The sequence below is a fragment of the Emydura macquarii genome, unplaced genomic scaffold, assembly GCF_026122565.2.
Source record: "Emydura macquarii macquarii isolate MOO-44397 ecotype Brisbane River unplaced genomic scaffold, CSIRO-AGI_Emac_v2 contig_2676, whole genome shotgun sequence".
Classification (NCBI taxonomy): domain Eukaryota; kingdom Metazoa; phylum Chordata; order Testudines; family Chelidae; genus Emydura; species Emydura macquarii.
In genome coordinates, this window is record NW_027132813.1 from 6,820,640 (window position 1) to 6,842,738 (window position 22,099).

The 22,099-nt window shown below is 44.7% G+C and overlaps 1 protein-coding gene across 1 annotated transcript in view; it reads left to right on the top strand.

The window, feature by feature from the left end:
- TOGARAM2 (TOG array regulator of axonemal microtubules 2) overlaps positions 1-20,811 on the top strand; it is a 48,506-nt gene extending 27,695 nt beyond the window's left edge. Inside the window, exons 13-20 of the mRNA XM_067565379.1 lie at positions 200-435; positions 1,835-1,993; positions 3,023-3,140; positions 4,055-4,158; positions 4,928-5,126; positions 6,496-6,712; positions 15,646-15,732; positions 18,574-20,811. Coding sequence (XP_067421480.1) covers positions 200-435; positions 1,835-1,993; positions 3,023-3,140; positions 4,055-4,158; positions 4,928-5,126; positions 6,496-6,712; positions 15,646-15,732; positions 18,574-18,830 — 1,377 coding nt within the window. The 3' untranslated portion in view covers positions 18,831-20,811. The remainder of the gene's footprint in view (positions 1-199; positions 436-1,834; positions 1,994-3,022; positions 3,141-4,054; positions 4,159-4,927; positions 5,127-6,495; positions 6,713-15,645; positions 15,733-18,573) is intronic.
- The last annotated feature ends 1,288 nt before the right edge of the window (positions 20,812-22,099 follow it).

The window sequence follows — 22,099 nt, forward strand, 5'->3', positions numbered from 1 at the left end:
GCCCAAGAAGGAGTTGGTGTCAGAGTCAGGGGTAGTTCTGTGCTTCCAGTCATTTGCTTTGACCAGTGGACTACATTCCACCTTTGATGTGGTATAAAAATCTGCTTTCCCCTTGGCCCCCTAGTTACATGAATGCAGATCTGACCCCCTTCTTTCTAAGCTGACTTCTGTGTCCTACTAATAACTTTTCCTTCTCCAGGTTAGCAACCTCCGCTCAAAGGTGTCTCGCTTTGCTATCAGCACCCTTGGTGAGCTTTTCAGGACCATGAAGAAGCACATGGATCAAGAGGTGGAGGAGATTGTTCGGGTCCTGCTCCACAAGACAGGGGATTCCAGCGAGTTCATTCAGAAAGCAGCTGATCGGTCTCTGGGAGTCATAGTGGGGAATGTGACTCCCATGAGAGCAATGGCTGCCCTCATGGCCGGTGGAGTAAAGTATGTGACTCTTTCCTTGTCTGAACTCTGCATCCTGACTAATTACTTTGTGGGGAACAAGAGAGTGGTGGGGAAGGAGGAATTCCCTCTGCTCTGGGGTATTTCACTATCACTATCCATTTACACCTCCCATCATCATCATCAGGACACCTCACCTAGCAGCAGCATCAACGTTGCCCAGATACTCCAGCGAAGGGGACGTGATAGATCAGTGCAGAGCACTGTGGTGTACTCCCTCCACTCTCTAGGTGAGGGGACCACAGCAATTCCGGAGCAAGGTCAAACCCACGTCTCCTGCTTAATGACCATTAACAATGAGAGTCCTGTAGCACCTTACAGACTAACAAATTTCTGCGGGCATAAGCTTTCATGGGCTGCAATGCACTTCGTCAGATGCAGTCCACGAAAGCTTATGCCTGCAGAAATTTGTTAATCTTTCAGGTGCTACAGAACTCTTGTTTTTGCTGTATACAGACTAACACGGCTACCCCCTGGAACTTAATGACCATAGAGCACTAATCACAGGGCCACTGGGACGAACCACACACCACCAGGGCATTATTAACAAGAGAAGCAGGGAGGAGCAGACCAGTCATATGTATGGTTAGCGTGTACCCCCAGGAGAAACTGCCCGGTTTGGCAGGGGACCCATTAGACAGGGTCAGTTCCTGAGCGTCTCCTGTCATTGCCTTCAAAAACTTCACTTTTAGTTCAAAATGCACAACTGAGCATCACCAAAATGCCAGCTTCACTTCAGTGGGGCAGATTTCCTGGGTCTTGAGATGCAGACTTTTGTAGGAACCACCAAACTGACACCACTTCAAAGTGATGGTACCATACCTGGTGCTTTCAAACAGGTGCTATCTATTCAAGTAAACAAAAGTCTGGATAAAACTGTTGGTGAGATTCGTGTCTGACTTCTGCAGTCCTGAAAACATTAAACCACCAAATACTCTAGGCATAGCCACGCAGATGCTGTGTTGCTGAATATACTATAGTACTGTCCTTCATTGTGGTTTTGGGTCTCTGAGCCGAAGGATATGAAACAAATTGGTGAACTAAGACCTAATGCTAGTGCACCAATATCTGCGTCATAAAGCTTCCCAACTTGAGTTGGGCATTAATTGCCCATTCTCTCCCTGTCTGGGTTAACAAGGTCAGCAGGAAACCCAAGGACCAAATGTGCCATGGAGACTGAATTCCCCTTTCACCCTTGTAGGTGGTACCTCTGTAACATAGAGGTTCTGTGTGTATCAATGAATAATGTTAGCACTAATAGCAGGGTCCACAGAAAGGATAAGAGACCTGCTACTACCAACAATTACAGGAACCCTGTCTTGGTCAAGTGGCAGAGGCCTGTGGTTTTGTTGATATGTGATGTTTGATATCTTGTCTTCAGCCATCGGAACCCCCTCGTTCGAAAGTGCGCCGCTGAACACTTATTGACTGTCATGGAGCAGATTGGGGCTGAGAAACTTTTGTCAGGCACCAGAGACAACACAGAACTATTGGTGCAGACTCTGGTGAAACTTGCCCAGGACTGCAATCAAGACACTAGGTAATGATGTCCTTTCCACCTCCCAGAAGCAGAAACCTTTTGTGATCAGTAGCTGGCAAATAGCAAACCATGACAATGCAAAATAATGTAAAACAAGCATAATGAAATCATGTTTCCCAGTGTCTATACTGTTGGATAGGGAAAGGTGCAGGATCCATCTCTTGTGGGTTATTCAGCAATAAAAATCCATTCAAGAATTTACATTGCATGAGGCATCCTTTATTCAAAAGGATTGTGATTGGACTAGCCTGCAGCCAAACAGGTTCCTTTGGCCCCAATATGTACATGTGACTTCAACTGGCTATCTTACAGGTGCTATGTAAAACTGAATCCCTAACCACTTCCAGTCATTGAAAGATCGTACAACATTTCTGGTAAGATTAGGGGTGTTAGCATTCTCTGCTCTAGTCAAATTCCCACAATATTGAATCAGTGCATTCTGCCTCCGTATAGTCCCCTTGCAGTTTCAATTGGCTGTGATATTTGTCACTTTCCACCCTAAACTACTGTTGTGTGCTGTTGAACAGCTGCCCTGTTCCACCACAGAGGTGGCTGCTCTTTAGTAGTGGATGAAAAAATCTCCCCTGAAAATTATTGTTAAAGCAGTTTACAATCTTGCAAAATGAAAGCCTTGTTAAGGAAGAAGTAGGTATGACCATTAACATTTGTTATGACCATTAACATTTCTGGCCATAATACAGCCCCATCAAAGGAAAAATAGACTCCTTAATTATTATTGTCCTCCACAGAGTGAGAGGATATTTCCCCATTGCTCTGCTGCTCCATGGCCTATTGTATGCAGCAGACAGTATTATAGTGATGCCAAGCTGAGGTAAATTTCACTCTTTATTTATCTCTCTTCTGAGGGGATTAAAAGTCCTTACAAAGTGCTGCTGGCTTGTACTGAACACAAAGAGCATAACATTTCAGTTTCTTTTTGTAATCACTACCTGTCTGGGTTGCTAAATGAAATGGTGATATTTTGTGGTAAAATGTTCATTAAATTAATTTCTCCCCCCTCTATGCTAGGTTTTATGGCAGGAAGATGCTGAATGTGCTGATGCCCCATCCAAAATTCGATGGGTATATGAAACAGTCTCTCCCATCACATAACTTGCGGGATGTTATGGCAACAATAAAGCAGAAAGTAAGTGTTTGTATGTACTGAGAGAGCCAATACATGACTACACAAACCTCTCTCTCTCTCCTTCTTTCTTCCTCTGCCTCTTCTTATTCATGGAAAGGAACTGCAGATTCTGACCCATTTTATCAGCTGATAGTGAGGGAGGTAAAGTAGGTGGAGTTATAGACACAAATAAGAGAGGAAAATAGAAGAAAATGGTCTCCCTCACATCCAGAAAGAAAAAGAGAGCAGGGGTGGGAGTATTCTTTCCTGAAAGTGTCAGACCTCTTTTTAATAGATAGGGGAGGAAATGTCCCTGGAAGATTTCCTAAAACAAGAGAGACGTGTAGTTGTCTTAATTGGAGCACACACCTACTCCAGCCAGAGAATACTACCTCTGCTCTCATGCGCTGTGGAACTGGAAAGTACTCCAAGAATCCCTATAGTCAGTAGAAAATCATCCTGATGAGCACGGGCTTTTTATCCATTTCTCGGCTAGAAAAGAACAGGGGGTTGTAGATGTGCTGGGAGAATGCCTCAAATGGAATTCTCCCAGTATTCTGAAGACCAAGGATACTTTTAGAAGTACTAAGGTGGTCCAGTTGTCACCAGAGTTACCTGCTCTGCAGCAGGCACCAGTTTGTGATTGCAGTGGTTTCACATGTGACCAGATTTAGCTAACTGTAGTAGGCTTTTATACTGCTGCGCATCACTGTAGCATCTGAATGCCTCTCATATTGATTAGGATGAAAATAGTGAAATTTCAGGACGTCTCTGGCTCTTCTTCCTATTTGGGCTATAAAATTCTCTGCTCTCCCATCTGAAGAACACGGATCCTGATCTAAGCTGGGTTTTACACTGACTGTCATAAGAAATCATTGCCCATCTTCTCTCGCTTTTTATAGATGCATTTTTTAAATATGTGTGTATATATATAGGGGATGGAAGACAATGTATCTGAGCCCCCTTCTGCCAAAGGCCGCAGGGAATCTAGGAACAGCAGCTTGACTACCTCCCAGGACAGCCTACTTTCTGACGAAGGGTACTGAACATTTCTTTGCTACCATTTCATTATCTTTGAGGATATTCATGATGGAGTTTTCAGCCTTACTGATCAATAAAATATCTCTAGGCCAGTCTGGCCTTTTTTGTAGCTATTTATAAGGATTGCATCCAAGAGAACATTACTGAGCAAGGCAGCTGCGGCTAGTCCAGTGCCAATGCCACATCTGCCATGCTGTGGATCTGAGTTCAAGACAGGAACTTGGTCCTGTTTGTTCCCAGGGCTGGCAGTGGAGCTACCAGTGTCTTTTCTCCTTTGATAACACAATGGCTTTGTTCCATTGTGTTCAATGGTGGCAAGAAGAATGAGAGCATAAGCCTCATCATTGTGTTTAGAATTTTTCCCAGGTATGTGCTGGAATCAATGAGCCCCACTTATAAAGGCCTAGTCCCCAGGCCACTGAAACCAAAGGGAATCTTTCCATTAACTCAATGGGCTTTGGATTAAACCCTCAGAGAGGAATGATCTGAGCACACTTCTATTCCCAACTTTTCTACTGATTCGCTGGCTGGCCTTGGGTAGATCACTTAACCTCCCTGTGCTTCAGTTTCCTAATTAACAAATGCAGATAATGTTAACTAGTCGTTGCTCCCTGTAATACTAATAATAAGCTCTGAGGCTGAGTTACTAAAGCAGACTCTCACTGTAATCAAATGAGCAGGAAGCACCCTGAGGCTGTGTTTGTCATAGTTATACTGAAAATGTTGGTACCCAAAGGTGACACTGAGTTTTTCTTTCCCAACATGAGGTCCAGATCAGATATCCTTGCACCAGCACCGCCGGCGGTTCATCGCTCATCTCTCTGTAGTGCGGAAGTGATGGAGCAGCTCAAAGAGCTGAACAAACTCTTGATGGCCAAGGAGTTTCAGACACGAATGGAGGGAGTGACGCTGCTGGTGGAGCACTGCAAGAATAACCCTCGGCTTGTCTCTGCAAACATCATCCAGGTCTCAAGATCCTTTTCTCTTTTTCCCTTTCCTCACGTACCCTGCCCAGGCTGTTCCCCAGTACAATCAAGTCCAGCTACCTTCACCCCGCTTAAAATTAATTCAAGCCCGACTGACACACACTTACTCAATATAATTAATTAAGCCCCTGCCTCCAGTACAATTAATTTAAGCCTGGCCCTACCTCTTTGTGAGGTTCCGCTGCTGCTGCTGTTGTCTCCTCCTCCCCCCTCCCCCCCCAAGAGGTCTTTGCAGCTGCTGCTGCTCATGGTCTTGCTGCTTCCTCCCCTCCCTTCCCCTCCGAAGAGCAGTGAGAGGGAGCCCAGCAGCCCAGAGCTGCTAGTTGTTTTCCAGGAAAGGAGTAGGGAGGTTGGAAGGATCAGGCTGGGCTGCTACATTTTTCATAAGAGAGGGCTGGGAGGTAGGTATGAAACTTCCTCGCCTCTGAAGAGCCCAGCTCCAGCTTCTGGCTCCCCCTTGAACCTTCCCCTTTTGTGGATAATGTAATGGCTCAGCCTGATCACTTCCTCCTCACCTCTCCCCTACCCGAAAAACCTGTCCACTCTCAGGCTCCCACAGTGGGACCCTTTCTCTGCTTCTTGAAGGGAAGGGACAGAGAGCTTAGAGCTGCAAGAGAAGGGTCTCCTCTCCTCCCACCCCCACAGGCAGCTGCTGTTGCTCTCTGTCCGAGGGATCATTGCCTGAGAATGTGGTGGCAGTGGGATGGGAAGGCCGAATCTGCTCTAATGAGGAGTGGCACAATGCATTATACTGAGGCCTGCCTGTTAGAGAGATTGATCTGACTCTGAACCACTTCCCAGAGCCCTGCACTCCACAAACCCCAGATTTTGGGAGGGTTGGATAAAATGAGACTTGGATCAGAACCAACCCTAGTTTGGCAAAGCCAAAGCTACCCTTAGTTTGCCTCACTTGCCTTCCCAAACTCTATTGTTAACTAGTAATTGTCATTCTTCTACCCAGGCTCTGCAATGACTCAAAGGAAGGGAAATGTGGGGACTTTAAAGAGATCTGTTGGCTCCCTTCAGTAAAAGGATTTCTCAACTTTATTAAGGAGGGATAATCACTCATTTGAGTCCTCCCAGCCAACCCTGCCCCCAAAAATCCCTCTTTCCCCAATACATTGGAAAATGAGAAACTATTAGAGAAACTAGAACCTGATTCTGCAAACAGTACAGTGCATAGTGCTCACGATTGTGAGTAGCCCATGTTAACGACTTCTCCCAGTAGTAAGTGCTGACCTGGGATGGAGTGTTAGCAGGATCAGGCCTGCTGGAAGCCTGTTTCTACATTCCCTGCCAGCACCAACAGCGCTGCACATCCTCATTTTGCTTTTTTTATTTTTGAACAGATTTTTGATGCTTTTGCCCTGAGACTTCAGGACTCCAACAAGAAAGTGAACCAGCACGCGCTAGAGTCAGTTGCCTCCATGATCCCTATCCTCAAAGATGGCTTACACCCCGTTGTGGTCTCCCTGGTGACGGTTGTCACTGATAACTTGAACTCTAAGAATTCTGGGATTTATACTGCAGCAACGAGGGTGCTGAACACACTGATCGCTAACCTAGGTACTATTTATCTCTTCCTGTTCCCACCGTGACTATCCCATAGTGTGATACCTGCACAATTGCTGTTGCTCCATCTTGGAGCCAGTGAGCCATTTCTGGGGCCTCAGATCAAAAATGTCAAAGTAGTTAACTTAGTTACCTCACTCGGCTGATGAACTCCACTCTGGCTTGAGGGAATGCCTGGCTGCTGTAGGGCTGTCTCTTAGCCTAGCAGCTTGAGTGGCCTGACTGAATGCTTCTATACGGCCGTGTAGATCAGTGGTTCCCAACTTCTGTGGCTCAAGGGCCACAAATATCATTTTTACAACCCTGAAGGGCCACAAGTCTATTCACTCATAAAAATGTGTTGACGTATTTACGATTAAGGACTACCGATCACTACCTATTTAAAGTAAACATTTTAATGCTACTGTGCTCTTGTTTACATTCACTATTTTACACCTACGAATTGCTCACAGTATGTCACACACTCACAGACAAAGCACTAGTGTAGATGAGTGACTGTCGCTACACACTGAAGCACATGACCTGGCAGCAAGCTAAGTCACAGTGGGTTACCTGCTAAGTGCAGGCCAAACTGGAAGGCACTGATTATGAGAGTCTTGCCCCTCCTCAAGCATGGTGGGTCCTGGTTGCTCTGCCAGTAGCTTCCTCCCCCACCAGTGGGGCCAGACGGAAGGAGTTCAGCAAGGAGGCTGCCTCCTCACTAATCTCCCAACCCCCTGGCTGCAGCAGGGACACTGCACACGTCCAGTAGCCCCATGTGCTCCACCTGGGTCCCTAGGCAGTGGGTCCCTTCTGCAGCCACAGGGACGGGAGATCAGTTCTCCTCTCCGAGGGACCTCAGCACCTATGGACCCAGGTAGAGTGCTTTGCCGTGTTCCTTGCTATAGCCAGGGGAAGGGGAGCACTGATCTCCCCTTCCCTTGTCTGCAGCATAGAGTCTGCACTGGTCTTCTAGCCCTGCGGCAACGCACTCTGCCTGGGTCCTTAGGTGGCGGCTCTCTTCTGCAGCCAACAGGAGGGGAGTGGTGGGCCACTTTGAAAGACCTTGCGGACCACTTTTGGCCCCTGGGCCACAGGTTGGGAACCACTGGTGTAGATGGATGCTGTTTTTCACCAAAAACATGTGTCTGGTTGCATTTCAGTGATTCTCTCTTCTTTGTTCTTATACCACACTCGCAACCATAGCATGTGAACTCTTTCCAGAAGTGCATTAAGTGATGTGACTAACATCTGCCATGTCTGGTTCTTTCCTGCTCCCCAATGCGAAACAGTGTGGGGATTAGATTTGGATTTCATGTAATAGTTACATGTCCACTGTACTATGTGTCTATTACCTAAGGCAAGCTCAGAGAAGTGCACCTTGTGTTTGGAGCGGAGGATGGTGTGGTTTGTGGTGACTCTTAGTTTCTGCAGGACTTTGTTCCACAGTCTTGGAACATCCCCTAGGAAAGTTCTGCCCCTGTACCGATCAGCTTTACCCTTGCAGTGCACTGTTCCACTGTGCCTGAGGATGGGAGTCCTTGCCTGTGGTTTTCATCCCAGAATTGTAGGTGATATTTTAGGTGTCCTGGGCACAAACCACTGAGTGCCTTAAAGTTCAGGAGTGAGTTCTTGAGTTTGACAGGTTACTGTGTTCTACAGCAAGCCAGTGCCGTAAGCAGAGACGAGGGAGGTGATGGATGCCTGGCACAGATTGTGCCTGGTCCTGCATGTGTGTACAAGAGTGGGGTGGGGTGGAAGTGCTTCAGGCCCTCTTTTGTGCACATGTACAGGGACCAAGCACAAGCTCCCTCCTCGAGCGCAAGGACCAGGGGTCTCTAGTGCAGTCAGTGGCGCTAGAAACCCCAAACGGGGTGGGGAGGAAGTGAGGCCATAACACTAGCCCCTTCCCGACCAGTGAGTTAAACTGACCCCTTGTAGGGGCTATCGAGTACACTTTACACTATTCCAGAGTTGTGATAGCATTCCCAATGATACTGCACCTGCCTCACTCTCATTTCCTCCAGCAGCTCCTGCTTGGCTGGTGCACCTCCACACCGCCCCTTACAGCATTCTTCAAGCCACAATGTACCCCGCAGCTCGGAAAGGCTGTCAGAGCTTTCTCCGTGAATAAAGCCCTCATCCAATTGACATGTAAATTGCTGTCATTATTGTTCTGCATATTAACCTCTGAGTGTTGAGCATCTGAGCCATGCATTGGGACTCATTCTCTTGCACTCTCCCTCTCGCAACTGATCTCAGGTGCGCAGTCAGTATGTGCATCTTTCACAAACACAAACATCCATCTCACACTAGCTCCCACCCTGTCTCCCACCCACCACAGCTCTCAATCTGCCATGGTTCTAATTTTGGGATAAAACCCAAAATGAAGGGGGAACAAAAGGAAAAACAATAATATGGATGAAAATTTTAAAATGCTGTGAGATAAACTTTCCCACCCCCCTCTCAATTTATATTTTCTTGCATCTCAGTTTCATGAGTCAGAGTTTCCTGATATTATTCACAACAATACATGTGAGCATGGAGGTCTGGATATCTGTTGCGGATGGGATATGGAGTTTTTGCCTCTAGAAAACTAGTTAAAATGAAGCCCAGAGTCCGTCAGTAGTGAGTGAAAGTTGTTACTATCTGAGGTCTGCCTGATTGTCTGTATGGACTGATTTTATTGGTCTAACACACTTTCCAGTGGACAGGTGTTTACAGCACATTTAGGTTCTCTGCTGGTAATTTCATTAGGGAGGGTTAAGACTGAGGGCTGGTCTACACTAGACAATTAGATTGACCCAGCTACATTGCTCAGAGGTATGAAAAGTCCACATCCCTGAACAATGTCGGCCAGGTCTACACTACAGACTTACATCAGTATAACTATGTCTCTCAGAGGTGTGAAAAATCATAGAAGATTAGGGCATGGTCATGTGGCTGTTCCCTATAAGTAAGAAACAAAATTGAGCTATTTTTCAGTTTTAAGTTCTGCTATATCATCCCAGCAAACATGGGGACAGTGCAGAGAAAAACAGATAAGGTCCTGCAATGATATCAGCTACAATGCATGTCGCAAGGCATTTGCATCTCAGCAAGGAGTTGTAGTGTCTGTGCCTTGACCAGGTGTGCAGTGTGCACTTATACCTAATGTAAACATAGAATCATAGAAGATTAGGGTTGGAAAGGACCTCAGGAGGTCATCTAGTCCAACCCCCTATTCAGAGCAGGACCAATCCCAAATAAATCATTCCAGCCAGGGCTTTGTCAAGCTGCACCTTAAAAACCTCCAAGGATGGAGATTCCACCACCTCCCTAGGTAACCCATTCCAGTGCTTCACCACCCTCCTAGTGAAAAACCTTTTTCTAATATCCTAGACCTGCCCCACGGCAACTTGAGACCATTGCTCCTTGTTCTGTCATGTGCCACCACTGAGAATAGCCTAGCTCCAGTTGAAGGCTACTATCAAATTCCTCCTCACTTTTCTCTTCTGCAGACTAAATAAGCCCAGTTCCCTCAGCCTCTCCTCATAAATCATGAGCCCCAGCCCCCTAATCATTTTTGTTGCCCTCTGCTGGACTCTCTCCAACTTGTTCACATCCTTTCCATAGTGGGTGGCCCAAAACTGGACACAATACTCCAGATGTGGCCTCACCAGTGCCGAATAGAGGGGAATAATCACTTCTCTCGATCTGCTGGCAATGCTCCTACTAATGCAGCCCAATATGCCATTAGCCTTCTTGGCAACCAGGGCACACTGCTGACTCATATCCAGCTTCTTGTCCACTGTAAACCCCAGGTCCTTTTCTACAGAACTGCTGCCTAGCCAGTCGGTGCCCAGTCTGTATCAGTGCATGGGATTCTTCCATCCTAAGTGAACAATACAGTTATACCAACCTAATCACTCCAAGTAGACAGTGTAATGTCAATGGGAAAGCTTCTCCCCTCAATTTAGCTGCCGCCTCTTGCAGGGGTGCAATAACTATGCTGACAGGAGAAGTTCTCTTGTCAGCATAGTTACATCTTCACTAAAGCGCTGCAGCTGCCCATAGACAATGCTATGTTGACAGAAGAATTATTCCATTGACCTCACTACCACCTCTCAGGGAGATGGATGCTAAAACAACTCCTCTTGTCCTGAAGCGCTACTGCACATCTGTAGCATTTTAAGTATAGACACAGCCTGAATGGGCTAAAGAGACTGAATTATCCTCTTATTCCTCTGGGTTAGGGTTGAGACACCTTGCCAATGGATGGGGTGGGTTGGGGTGAAGTTTGTGTTAGCACTGTTTTTGTTGTACCAGTTCTGTCAACAGGGGCTTTCAGTCTCCAGGTTTGTCAGTCTGGCATGTTATTACCAGCACTAAATTCTTACATGAAAATAAATAAAATGTGAGATCAGAGCAGATATGTGTGTGTGTGTGTGTGAGATGAGAGATGAGTGTGGGTCTGAAATTACGGATGCCCCTTGTGGTGAAGGTCACCAAGAGTTTTATACATTAAAATAAGGCTGTTTCCCTTCTGCAGAGGCACAATCTTAGACGTCATACAGGACTCCTGTTCCCACCGTGGTGTACTGCAGTTTGAGTGAGCTATGAGTTCCATACAAAATACTGGAGTCCTAGGAGGATGCTAGGTTCTCCAAATCACTAGTTACATGATGTTCAGAGGAGCTAAGCACCCACAGCTTCCATTGACTTCAACTGGAGTTTTGGGTGCTCAGCAGCTTTGGAAATCAGGCCCTTAGTCCCAGATCCTCAACGGTATTTAGTCACCAGCTTCCCACAAGAAACGAATCAGAGTGGCAGAGCTTGAGTCTGCATCCAAATTTCCCCCAGAGTTTTAGAATTCATTGGATCTGGACTCTTAATTTGGTTTGTTATAAAGATGGGGTTGAGCAGTAAAACCTGGTACTGAACATCCCTAGAGTTTAGGGACAAAGGGCTGCTTGGATTTTGAGGTTGTTTCTGACCCATCTTGGCTTCCCAGGCAAGTTGCTTAGATGTTGATGTGAAGGGAACCTTGACCCAGTAGAGTTTCTGCTGCACTACCTCCTAGGAAGCCCTATATTATGGGCCTTAACTAGTTTTTTCTCCTCTCTTCAGTTCATAAATATCTTCAACCCTTCTCTTTTTTTTTTTAAAGGAAATTTATGGTTTGCTGAGTTCATTTCTATAGAACAAACAAGTATAAATCCAAATGTAAATGATGGCTTGTTCCAAATGTTGTTCTGTATAGGGCAAGATTACTATTGCCAATAACTACATAACCAAGGCCTGTTGTAAATCCTCATGCCATACAGATTTATGTCAGCTATAGAACTACAGCACTGGGTGAATATGCCTGAAATATTTAGAGTGTTCAAGAGGCAGGCCTTAGAATGGAATTATTAACTCTCTTTGCACCAGAGATCCAGAGTTCTTTTATAACTACAGAGGATTTGCTCACTACTTGCCTGTCGTTCCTATGTGCAGAGAAATTACTTTTAGACCATAAGGGCAAGATTATGTCTGATTGTAAAAGAGAGAGAATTGTGTGAGACCAGCACCATTGTGTTCTGGCCTCTCCACAGTAGGGGGTGGACCTGACCCCCTCTCCACATCAGCCAGCAGAATGGAGGTGAGCTCATGCCTCACCCTTGTATTGTGGCATCCAGCAGCCGTGATCCCTGTTGGTCTTGTGTCAGGTTCACCCATATTGTCTCTAGGAGCTTCTTCTCTCCCCCTCTCCCACTCCAGGCAATGCCTTAAATGTAGTGCCATAACCTGTAAGCATTGGCAAGTGTCAGTTTAGGAGCTGTGCAAAACACGTGTCTATGTTCCTGTAGGTTTCAACTAAAGATGGGTTCAAGCTGCAAAGTTTTGAGTAGTTTGGATCCAGATTTTTGGTTCTGCTCATCATAAAGATACGAGCCATTTGCAAAATGTAGATTCAGGACTGGATCTTGTACTGTCACCCAACATTCAAGGATCAGGGGTTTTGGTTGCGATTGTACTGGCAATACCTATGGAGTGAATCAGGCCCCTTGTCTTTAAATCTTGATGCCTTCACAATTAAAAAGCATGCATGGCAAGACCCTAAAACTTTCCTAGCCTAGAGGAGGTGAGAGTTGTGCGCATGCCCAGATCACTCTGCTAACGCCTACATTTTGTACCCTAGATTCAGCTGGAATATTCTGGTTGTTCACATGCATCAAAATATGAATCTTAGACAGGATTTTCCTATCTGCCACCTTTAATGATCCAAGTAGCAATGCAAGGTGGTTACAAAATTGCTCAATAGCCTGTCTTAAAATTATTGCTTGAGACCAAAAATCCATCTGGAAACAGACTGAATTGGCTCTGGATAATCTGCATCCCCATTTATCTGTCTTTACTTTGACAGCTAGCTTGGCGTGTCCCCAGGTTTTTGTCTAAAGGCCATAAATGTACCTGTACCTTTTTCTGTCCATTATCTGTAAACAAGACACAATCCATAATGGACCCACCATTATAGGTTGGGGTTAATCAGGACTTTATGGTAATGGGACCTTGGATATGGAACTCGATCTTCCCAGACATCTATCTCTCCCATTTTTAAAACACTTCTGAAAATCTTTATATTCCAGCAGTCTTTTATGTGTTTGGGTTTTTTAATTTGAGCCCCACTTTGCCCCATATTTCTTCTGTCTTTCCTCTTTATCAATCTTTGTGCTTCAGGACACAACCTCTAACCAACAGAGGCTGTTTTTCATTATTGTATGGATTCTGGTAGTGCTTAGATATGCTCCAAATGAACTCAGGGTCCCATTGTATTAGTTGCTATGCAAACAAATAGTTAGAGACAGTCCCTGTCCCAAGAAGCTTACAGTTTAAATAGACCAGGGGCGAAAGAAAGGAAGTATCATTATCCCCCTTTTATAGATGGGGAACCCAGGACCTTCCTACACATCAGTATTGCTCTGATTGAACTGAATCGGGTTCTAAATTGACTGGGGCAATTCCTCAGCATGGACACTGTTTAAGTGTCCACAGTTTAAGAGTGGCTAAAATCAGTTTGTTACAGGACACTGGACTAGGGAGGAGAATTTCAAAGGCAAAAATAGCAGTTAGGTGCTTAATTCCCATTCAAGGTCAATGGAATTTGGGAGCCTAATGCTCCTCTATGCCTTTGAAAACCTCATTCTAGATGGGCCCCTGGTCTGAGCTGGTGTGCAAGTCCTGTATATACCTATCATTTGTTTTGTTCTAAAACCCATTGGCTGGTTTTTCTTGTTAAGCTTTTACAGGGAGGCCTTTATATTTGTAAATGCATTTTAAGTCATTTTTATTTTGCTTTATAGAGTGCCTCAAGCCCTTCTGCCAGGGTAAATCACAGTAAGGAGGGCTCATTATAACAAACAGTACTAATAAACATCATGTTAATAATTTAACATCAGATCTCCAAGGGAGACTCTGTGCTGAAAATGACATGAGAATGCAAGGGAATCACCTCATCGTGTTTACCAGTGTGGCTAACACTAAGCGGCCTGTCTTGTAACCAGTGAGCCAATCTAGTATTTATTGGACAGAGTCAAAGCTGAGTGACTGAAAATAGTATTACCTGAGACATTGCTTTCTCATTCCCAACCTCCATTTAAAGCTGCTCTGTGCTGCAGGCAGTTCTGAGGTAACGCTTGTATAAATTGGTTGTTGCAAACTTGCAGTGTTTCATAATGCGCAGTCTGCTCCTAATTTTTAATTCAAAAGAGAGCAGGGCCTGTATATGTAGCTCCCTAAAAATGTACGTGTCCCAAAGACAACTGAACTGAAAAGCTTTATTGAGATCAATACTAATAATTAATATTTTGCACTGCTATAACACCTTTCATCTCAGGATTTGACAGTAATTGTTTCAAAGCAGCAACTGAAAAGTAACCATCTATGGGGTGGAACACAGCAAGTGCTTAACAGCGCATATCAATACCACACAACAGTTTAGGGCTGGAATTGAAGTGTCTATTTGAAATTTTTGCTGGACAGAATGTAATTATCAGTGTTGGAATCTAGCCAGAACACCAGTTCCAAATACCCCTAATATCTGTTTGTAAAAAATAGAACGTGATCAGTTTTATGTCTCATAGAAAAGAGGGCACCTATAACAACACAGTGCCCTGTAAAACTGCACTGGGGCTTTGGCTCAGTGCTGATACCAAAGTAAGCATGCTAACTACAGATCCGTCAAGCTCAGTTTCTCTGGCATCTAGATGTTTCATGGAGGTATGGCATCCAAATACTACTATCCAACAACAACTCTACCTCACTTGTCAGAACCAACAGGATCACAAAGTGGCTGTGACTGTAGGCAATAGTTTTAGAACAACTGCCAGGATCCCAAATCAATCACAGGCTGTGTATGAAGAATTAAAAATACATTTGACAATCGAACATTGGAAAACCAGTTCATTCCTTTACCTCTCTGCCAAGATCTGAGTTCAGGGGTATTTTTTTTTCTGCAAGGGCTCTTGATATCACAAGCACTGAAGACAATTGCAAATGTTGGTGTTGATCAGATAATTTGTTCTTGTAGTGACAACATAGACTTGTGTTCAGCTCTTGGCAGGTAAGTAAAGGAAGAACTGCTTTTACATTTACACAGATGTTCACTTAGTGTGAAAGTCACCTCTCTGCAGAAATACACTACCAGGCCTATGAGCCACTTACACCCATTTAAACCATGAGGGGCTGATGTAGTGTAGGGTGTAGGGCTTGTGCTGGCACTCTGCACAGTGGTGATTTTCACACATGCTGATGTGGGATCAGGAACTTTCCTTATGAATTTGAAATCATCCCAAGTTCACTCCAAGGGAAGATGAAACTTAACCCTACCCCAATATTTTCTGAAATTTGCTGTATTTTACAAAGTTCAGGACTTTCTTTGTTGTTTACTATCCCGGAAACAATGAATGTGTCTCTGTTCCTTTCAGACAATGCGTTGCTCCTACAAGCATTTGCCAGCAGAGTGCGTTTCATCAGTGGTCGAGCCATGCAGGACATCACGGAACACCTGTCAGGTAACAAACAGCTCAGCTGAACTGGACTTTTCATGGTTCACTTGGACTAAAGTCAAGAAAGACTCATGATGTGAGGAAAATCCTGTGCATTAACACAGCTGTAGCCCATAGAACAGCAGGAGGCACTGAGCCTGTTTCTCCAGTGCCCTGCATCTTGTGCTGTCACTTACACCTGTATAAAGTGCTTGTAAAACGCTCCCGCTCTGATTTGGTCAAGTATTACATACACATTGCACAGATGTAAATGACTGTACAAGATGCAGGGCAATGGAGAAACTGGACTTTCGTATTCTAGTAATGACTCATTAATGGGAGGTCTCAAAATTCCTCTCCCGAGAAAGAGAAACTAAAAATATTCCAACTGTCTCCTGAATGATTTTAAAAGGGCAGCAGTGTGGGATCAGGGCTAGGTCCAGAGGTTCTGCTTCCTTAGGCAAATGTCTGTCCCTGCCAGCCGACGGACACCCGCACCCAACCATGGAACATTTTGTGGTCACTGACATTTTGCTACTCTCGGGGTCTGTTTTGCCTCTGTGACAAAGAGCTCTGGGGGAGGAATTTTCTTGTCCCAAATATTTTGGGCTGGATCCCACAAAAACTGGGACTACCAGCATGAGTGCAGACTATGCATGTGAATAATGGTTGCAAGGGTGTACCTCTCTGCGGGTCTGAGCAGGCAATTCCTTCCTGACCTCAGCAGGCTCAGAGAATCATAGAAGATAAGAGTTGGAAGGGACCTCAGGAGGTCATCTAGTCCAACCCACTGCTCAAAGCAGGACCAACTCCACCTAAACCATCCCAGCCAGGGCTTTGTCAAGGGCCTTAAAAACCTCTAAGGATGGAGATTCTACCACCTCCCTAGGTAACCCATTCCAGTGCTTCACCACCACCCCTAGTGAAAATTTTTTTCCTAACTATTAGCTTATATCCTAAAGTATTACATTGCATTTCCATTATTTCAATATGCATAAATATAGTCTATTACCACATCAGCTGAATCCTCAAAAGTAAAAATGCTGCTGTTTCTTGACCCATACTAACAACTTGTTATGTCTAGTGGAAGCCAAGAAAATCGATCTGCTCAACAAACACTGAAAGCAGCCTAATTATAGTCTTGTTTTAATTAGGGCTAAATCTACTACTAATTATTCCAGCCTCTTTTAATCCAAGGTTTAATAAGGTTTGATCGTTCATTACAACTCTCTTAAGGGCATCTCTATCCATGGCAAACCTAACAGGGTAAAGGTAATTTGCATAAAGTAAATCTCTGTACACACAGAATTTAATTCTACATCAATTTAATCCCTTTTTGCAAATAAAGCATTTAAATATAAATTGGGGCCAATTTTGAAAAAATAGGTGATCCCCCGGGATTTATTGGGAATGGGCAGCTCTCTCTTCTAAACTCCATGGTGGCCACTATATTTAATAGCATCTGTACTCAAATTCTCTCTCTTTTTTTAATAGGGGACTGTAACCCTTTGCTGATTTATTAAGGTTGTTTAAGTATTATTTAAAGGTGATTTTTAAAAAAGTCAATTTAATGCTGGTGAAAGGTGCCAGACTTACAGGACTGGGAAAATGAATTCTCTTTAACACCAGAATAGCAATGTATGCTTCCCTCAGACCATCACCATCTAATGTGCCTCAATTTACCTCTATCAGATTGATGAGAATTCAGTCTCTAGGCCATATCAGTTCTTGGCCTCTCTGTGGAAACTGCCAGCAAAGGTACCAGTTAGTGTCAGGTTTTTGTTTTGTTTTTAATGTAGCCATCTATCCAGTTTAGAAGGTGGACTGAGATCTCATCTCAGGAAGGGTGAAAGAAAGCATGGTATAGTGCAGTGGTTCTCAACTGTGGTACGCGTACCACCGGTGGTACTTCGAAGAAGGCTGGGTGGTACACGAGCTGTACCGCGCCGCCAAATCCGCCGCCGAAAGTTCTGCCGCCGCGAAACCCCGCCGCCGCCGAAAGTCCCCCCACCCCCACGAAACCCTGACTGTACCTGACTGTACCTGACCCGAGTGGTACTCGGGGGAAAAAAAGGTTGAGAACTGCTGGTCTAGTGATTAGGACTTTATCGTTGTGTTTGGAAGACCTGGGTTGAATTCCCTGTTCCACTCCAGCCTTCCTGTGTGTGATCCAGGGCAAGTCACTTACTCTCTCTCTGTGCCCCAGTTTCCTATCTGTAAAATGGGTATAATAGCAGTTCCCTACATCACAGGAGTGTTGTGAAGATAAATGTATGATAGTCAGGCACCCAGACACTATGATCATGGGGCTATGTTAGTACCCCAGATAAACAGACATCTTGAAATTTGGAACAGTCATTCATTATGAGTCACTAAGAACAAGAAACATCTCAAATTAGACCTTCCCATCGGTAACAGATCATCCAACTTTCTGTTCAGATTTTAATTCCCTGTGAGATAGAATTTTGAAATTTAGTACAGATATTCATTGTGAGCCACTGAGCACAAGGGAAACCCAATTAGACCTTTACTTTTTTCATCAGAATTCACCAAAAGGTCAACAGTGTCTCTTATTTGAGCTACAATCTTGAAATCTGGTACCACTATTTTAGACAGCTGATTACTGGAAATAGATATTTGACACTTCTATTATTGTCATGTTTGGCATGAGGCTTCCAATTTGAAGAAATTAAGGTAATTTGAGGTCAAAAGTTCTATTTAATGGATAATATCATTTCAATTTGCTTACAGAGAATTGTAATGTTTGCATTCAGATTCCAGACAGCAGTCAGAAACAGTTTTGAGGAACTAAAAATAAAAGGGGGCACCTATCTTAATTGTTAAGATGCTTTATCTTCTTTCCTTCAGTACTCGTAGCTTCTGTCTACTCTCGGAAACCCCAGGCTGTGGAACGTCACATCCTGCCTGTTCTCTGGTATTTCCTGAGCAACATGATTGGAAATGGGGTGTTACCTGGTAGGAGCGGGAATGTCAGGACTGTGGTCTGCAAGCTCGCTAAAAGCCTGTACAAAGAGATGGGACCCAGCCTCGAGGATCATGCTTCCAGTCAACCACAACATGTGATAAAATCCCTCCGGATCCTTTTAGACATGGAACTACAATGAAGGAGGCCAAGTAGCTTTCAGAACAGTTTACAGTGTGGCGCTTGACGAGGTGGATAAATGAAGTGGTGGACACTATACTGGCAATGATTTTATTCTATGTTTTTGGAGAAAGGAATAAGTTTATAGATCCAGATGTATATAGTATATTTTGAAGTAGAATTAAACAAATCATGTATTTTTATAAGGTTTTATTTCTTGAGCTTTTGTTACTGAGAGGTTTTACATAGATCTTTTTCAAACAGTAATTATGTATAAATGTTGTGATTTGTAATTGTGTAAAAAAGAAAAGGATATATTTATACACAGACACATTTAAGTAGGGAGAGACGGGCCTTAGACACAATGAGAGAGAGAAAAGTGGATGATTGGGCCCTTGAAGCAGAGAGAGAGGGATGAATACTCCAGGCTGAGAAAGTAAATTGAATGAGGAAGAGAGAAATACACTGCTGCCAAGACACACAGGGTATATCTATCCTGGAGCTGAGAGCAAGCCTCCCAGCCTAGGTAGACAGACTTGCACTACCATCACTCCAGCTAGCGTGCTAAAAATAGCAGCGTGGGCTCTGCAGCTCAGGCTGAAGGTTGGGCTCTGAAGCCTACCTGTCCCCCCTAGGTGTGAGAGTCAAAGCTACTACATGAGCCACAATGTCAACACTGCTATTTTTAGTATGCTTGCTAGAGAGGCTTGCTCCCAGCTGCAGTGTAGGCATACCAACAAGAGCTTGTGGGAAAGGGGATAAAGGAGAGAGAGAGGTGGTGCCTTGAAAACAGAAAAAGTGACATGGATGGACATCCAGATCTGAAAAACTGAGCACCCCTACACAGAGTCACATGACTCTGAAAGGAGGCAGGGAAGAAAGAGGGGATATATGGGACCCTGAACACAGGCAGAGTGAGGCCCATGGAGTCCATGAGACCTTGAAAATGGGGCATTGCCTATGAAGTCAGAAGGTCAAAGAGTAGCACAGAAGGATCCATCGAGCCAAAGAGGTCTCAGAGTCTGAGTTTTAAATTTATTTATTTATTTATTTCATACCTGCAGCTATGCAGTAGTCTAAGTTATTGTTGCATTCTGTATAATCTTTCTGTGAATCCTCCTCATTTCCTCCCACCCCCCACTAAGGTCTTTTATTACAACAGAGAATGGGTAAAATGATTAGAACCTTCTGGAGTATTTTAGATTAACTTCGAATTCCATACGTAATGTAATGTTCTAGAGCACCAGGAACTCAGAATCTGCTGAAACTTTCTAGCGTGCCGTCTGAGCTAGGAACCTAGTTCTGAAACCTTATGGGGTGCCCTGGAACTTGCCACCTTCAGAAATCGTCTACAGCACCCTGGAACTTAGTATCTTCTGAGGTGTTCTAGAGCACCTCGGAACTTGGAATTTTGGAAGATTTTTCTAAAAACCAGGTGAAAATGACATAGGCTTAGTGTGGTGTGTAACTGTATTTTAGAAAAGGAGCAAGGCCTGCCGAAAACACCAAATGCCAAAATGCTGAACTGATGTTTCTGTGGGGAGTGATGCTGTTAAAGAAGAACCTGAGTTAAATACTTTTACTCCTTCAAGCAACGTGAGCTTGCTCACTATCCAGAGTGTATTGTAAAGTTTTTTTGTTTTGGGGGTAGTATCTCTGAGATCTTCTATTTTTCCCTCCCTCCCTCAATCTCAAAATCCTGTCTCCTCACAGTTCACCTCCCTCTACAGCCTTTTAAATACTGCTCAGTGTAGTCTGCCTTTGCACTGCTGAATAAATGTTCTTTGTTTTAGAGGCTTCTTCAGCCCCAGGGGATACAGTGGGAAGTTTTTGTACTTAGGAGAAAAAGGCTTTTGTGCACAGCAGAAGAAACCCCCTCGGAGTCTGTTTTATTTGCTCAGTTGTAGCGTGCAGGGAGTCAAATTAAAATATAACTTATATAACTGGCTCTTAACTTGCCACTGGCCTGGATTGTTGCTCATGTGTATATTGTTTCACATGGTTGATGGGAATAAAGTGCTTCCAGCCAGTACGTTTGTTCTGTCTGGTTGGGTTTTTGTTTTGCCTGTTCAGTTGAGACAGTTTCACGATGCGATGGGAACTCAGAACACAGAAGGACCCAGTTTAGACCCTGCTGACAAGATGTCTCCGGGCCTTCTGGAAGATGGAGCAGGGATGCTCCGTGGTGAACAATTGGGTAACTGCAGCTCCCTTTGTCCATCCTCTTGCAAAGGTGAAAATGTGGAAGACAACTGAAGTGGTTGATTGAGAAACAGAAAAGACAAAATGCTTTTGGGAAGGTTAGGATCCCCACTTAGGATCCTGGGACTGGCACAAACCCAAACTAGGTGTTTCTGGTTGCCTTTGTGCTTTTCTTAACTTATCCTTGTAACTTTATTACATGAGCACTTAGAGGCCTCAGCTAATATCATGGTCCTAGTATGCTAGGTACAGCATAAACACGTGACAGTCCATGGCTCCCAGTCTTTTCTACACTAGAAAACTAAATCGACTTAACACAGGTTGACTTACAGCCACCGCAGTAATTACTGTGGGGGCTGATGTCCACCCTACCTGAAGTGAGTCCTCACCAGGAGCACTTCCACCAACCTAAGAGGGGCAGTGTGGGGAGCTGAGCGCCCTGTCTCAGCTCCCTGCCAGGGCTCCCGGTGAGCTGCCCCCCCCACTCCTCATTCCCTGCCGAGAGCCAGCCCCAGGCTTCTCTCCTTCCCGTTCCCCGCCGGGAGCTGGGGGAAGCCATTCCCAGGGGGAAGCCACCTGGGGCTTCTCGCCCCTAGGGCATGGGGTCCAGTTGCCCCAGCTTCTCACTCTTCCCTACTGTGAAATTGACAAGGCTGCCCTGGCTCCCGGTGAGGAGCAGGCAGAGAAACAACTGGCAGAACTGGGGTCATCGGATTCAGTGGCCAGACACCAATTCACAAAACCACTCTGCCTTTGTAGTTATAACACTAATCCTTGAGAAGAAGATCCTGCTGACTGCAACTGTGTTTTTTCTGCTGAGTGATTGCACCAATTTACAGATTTCTCCATGGACTTCAGGGCCAACCTTGAGGCTCTCCCAGGTATATCACAGATGCTAATCCACTGTAGCTCCTGGAAGCTAGCTGCAGACTGAATGCCCCACTTTCACCACCCTCCTAGTTCAGATATAGAGGGATGCATTAAGAGTGGCCACAGACAGCAATTTACATCCTGTCCTCCTAGCCAAAGGTAAGAGCTGTTATCATGATGGGGGCAAAATGGATCTAAAATAATAGGGTGAAGAAACCT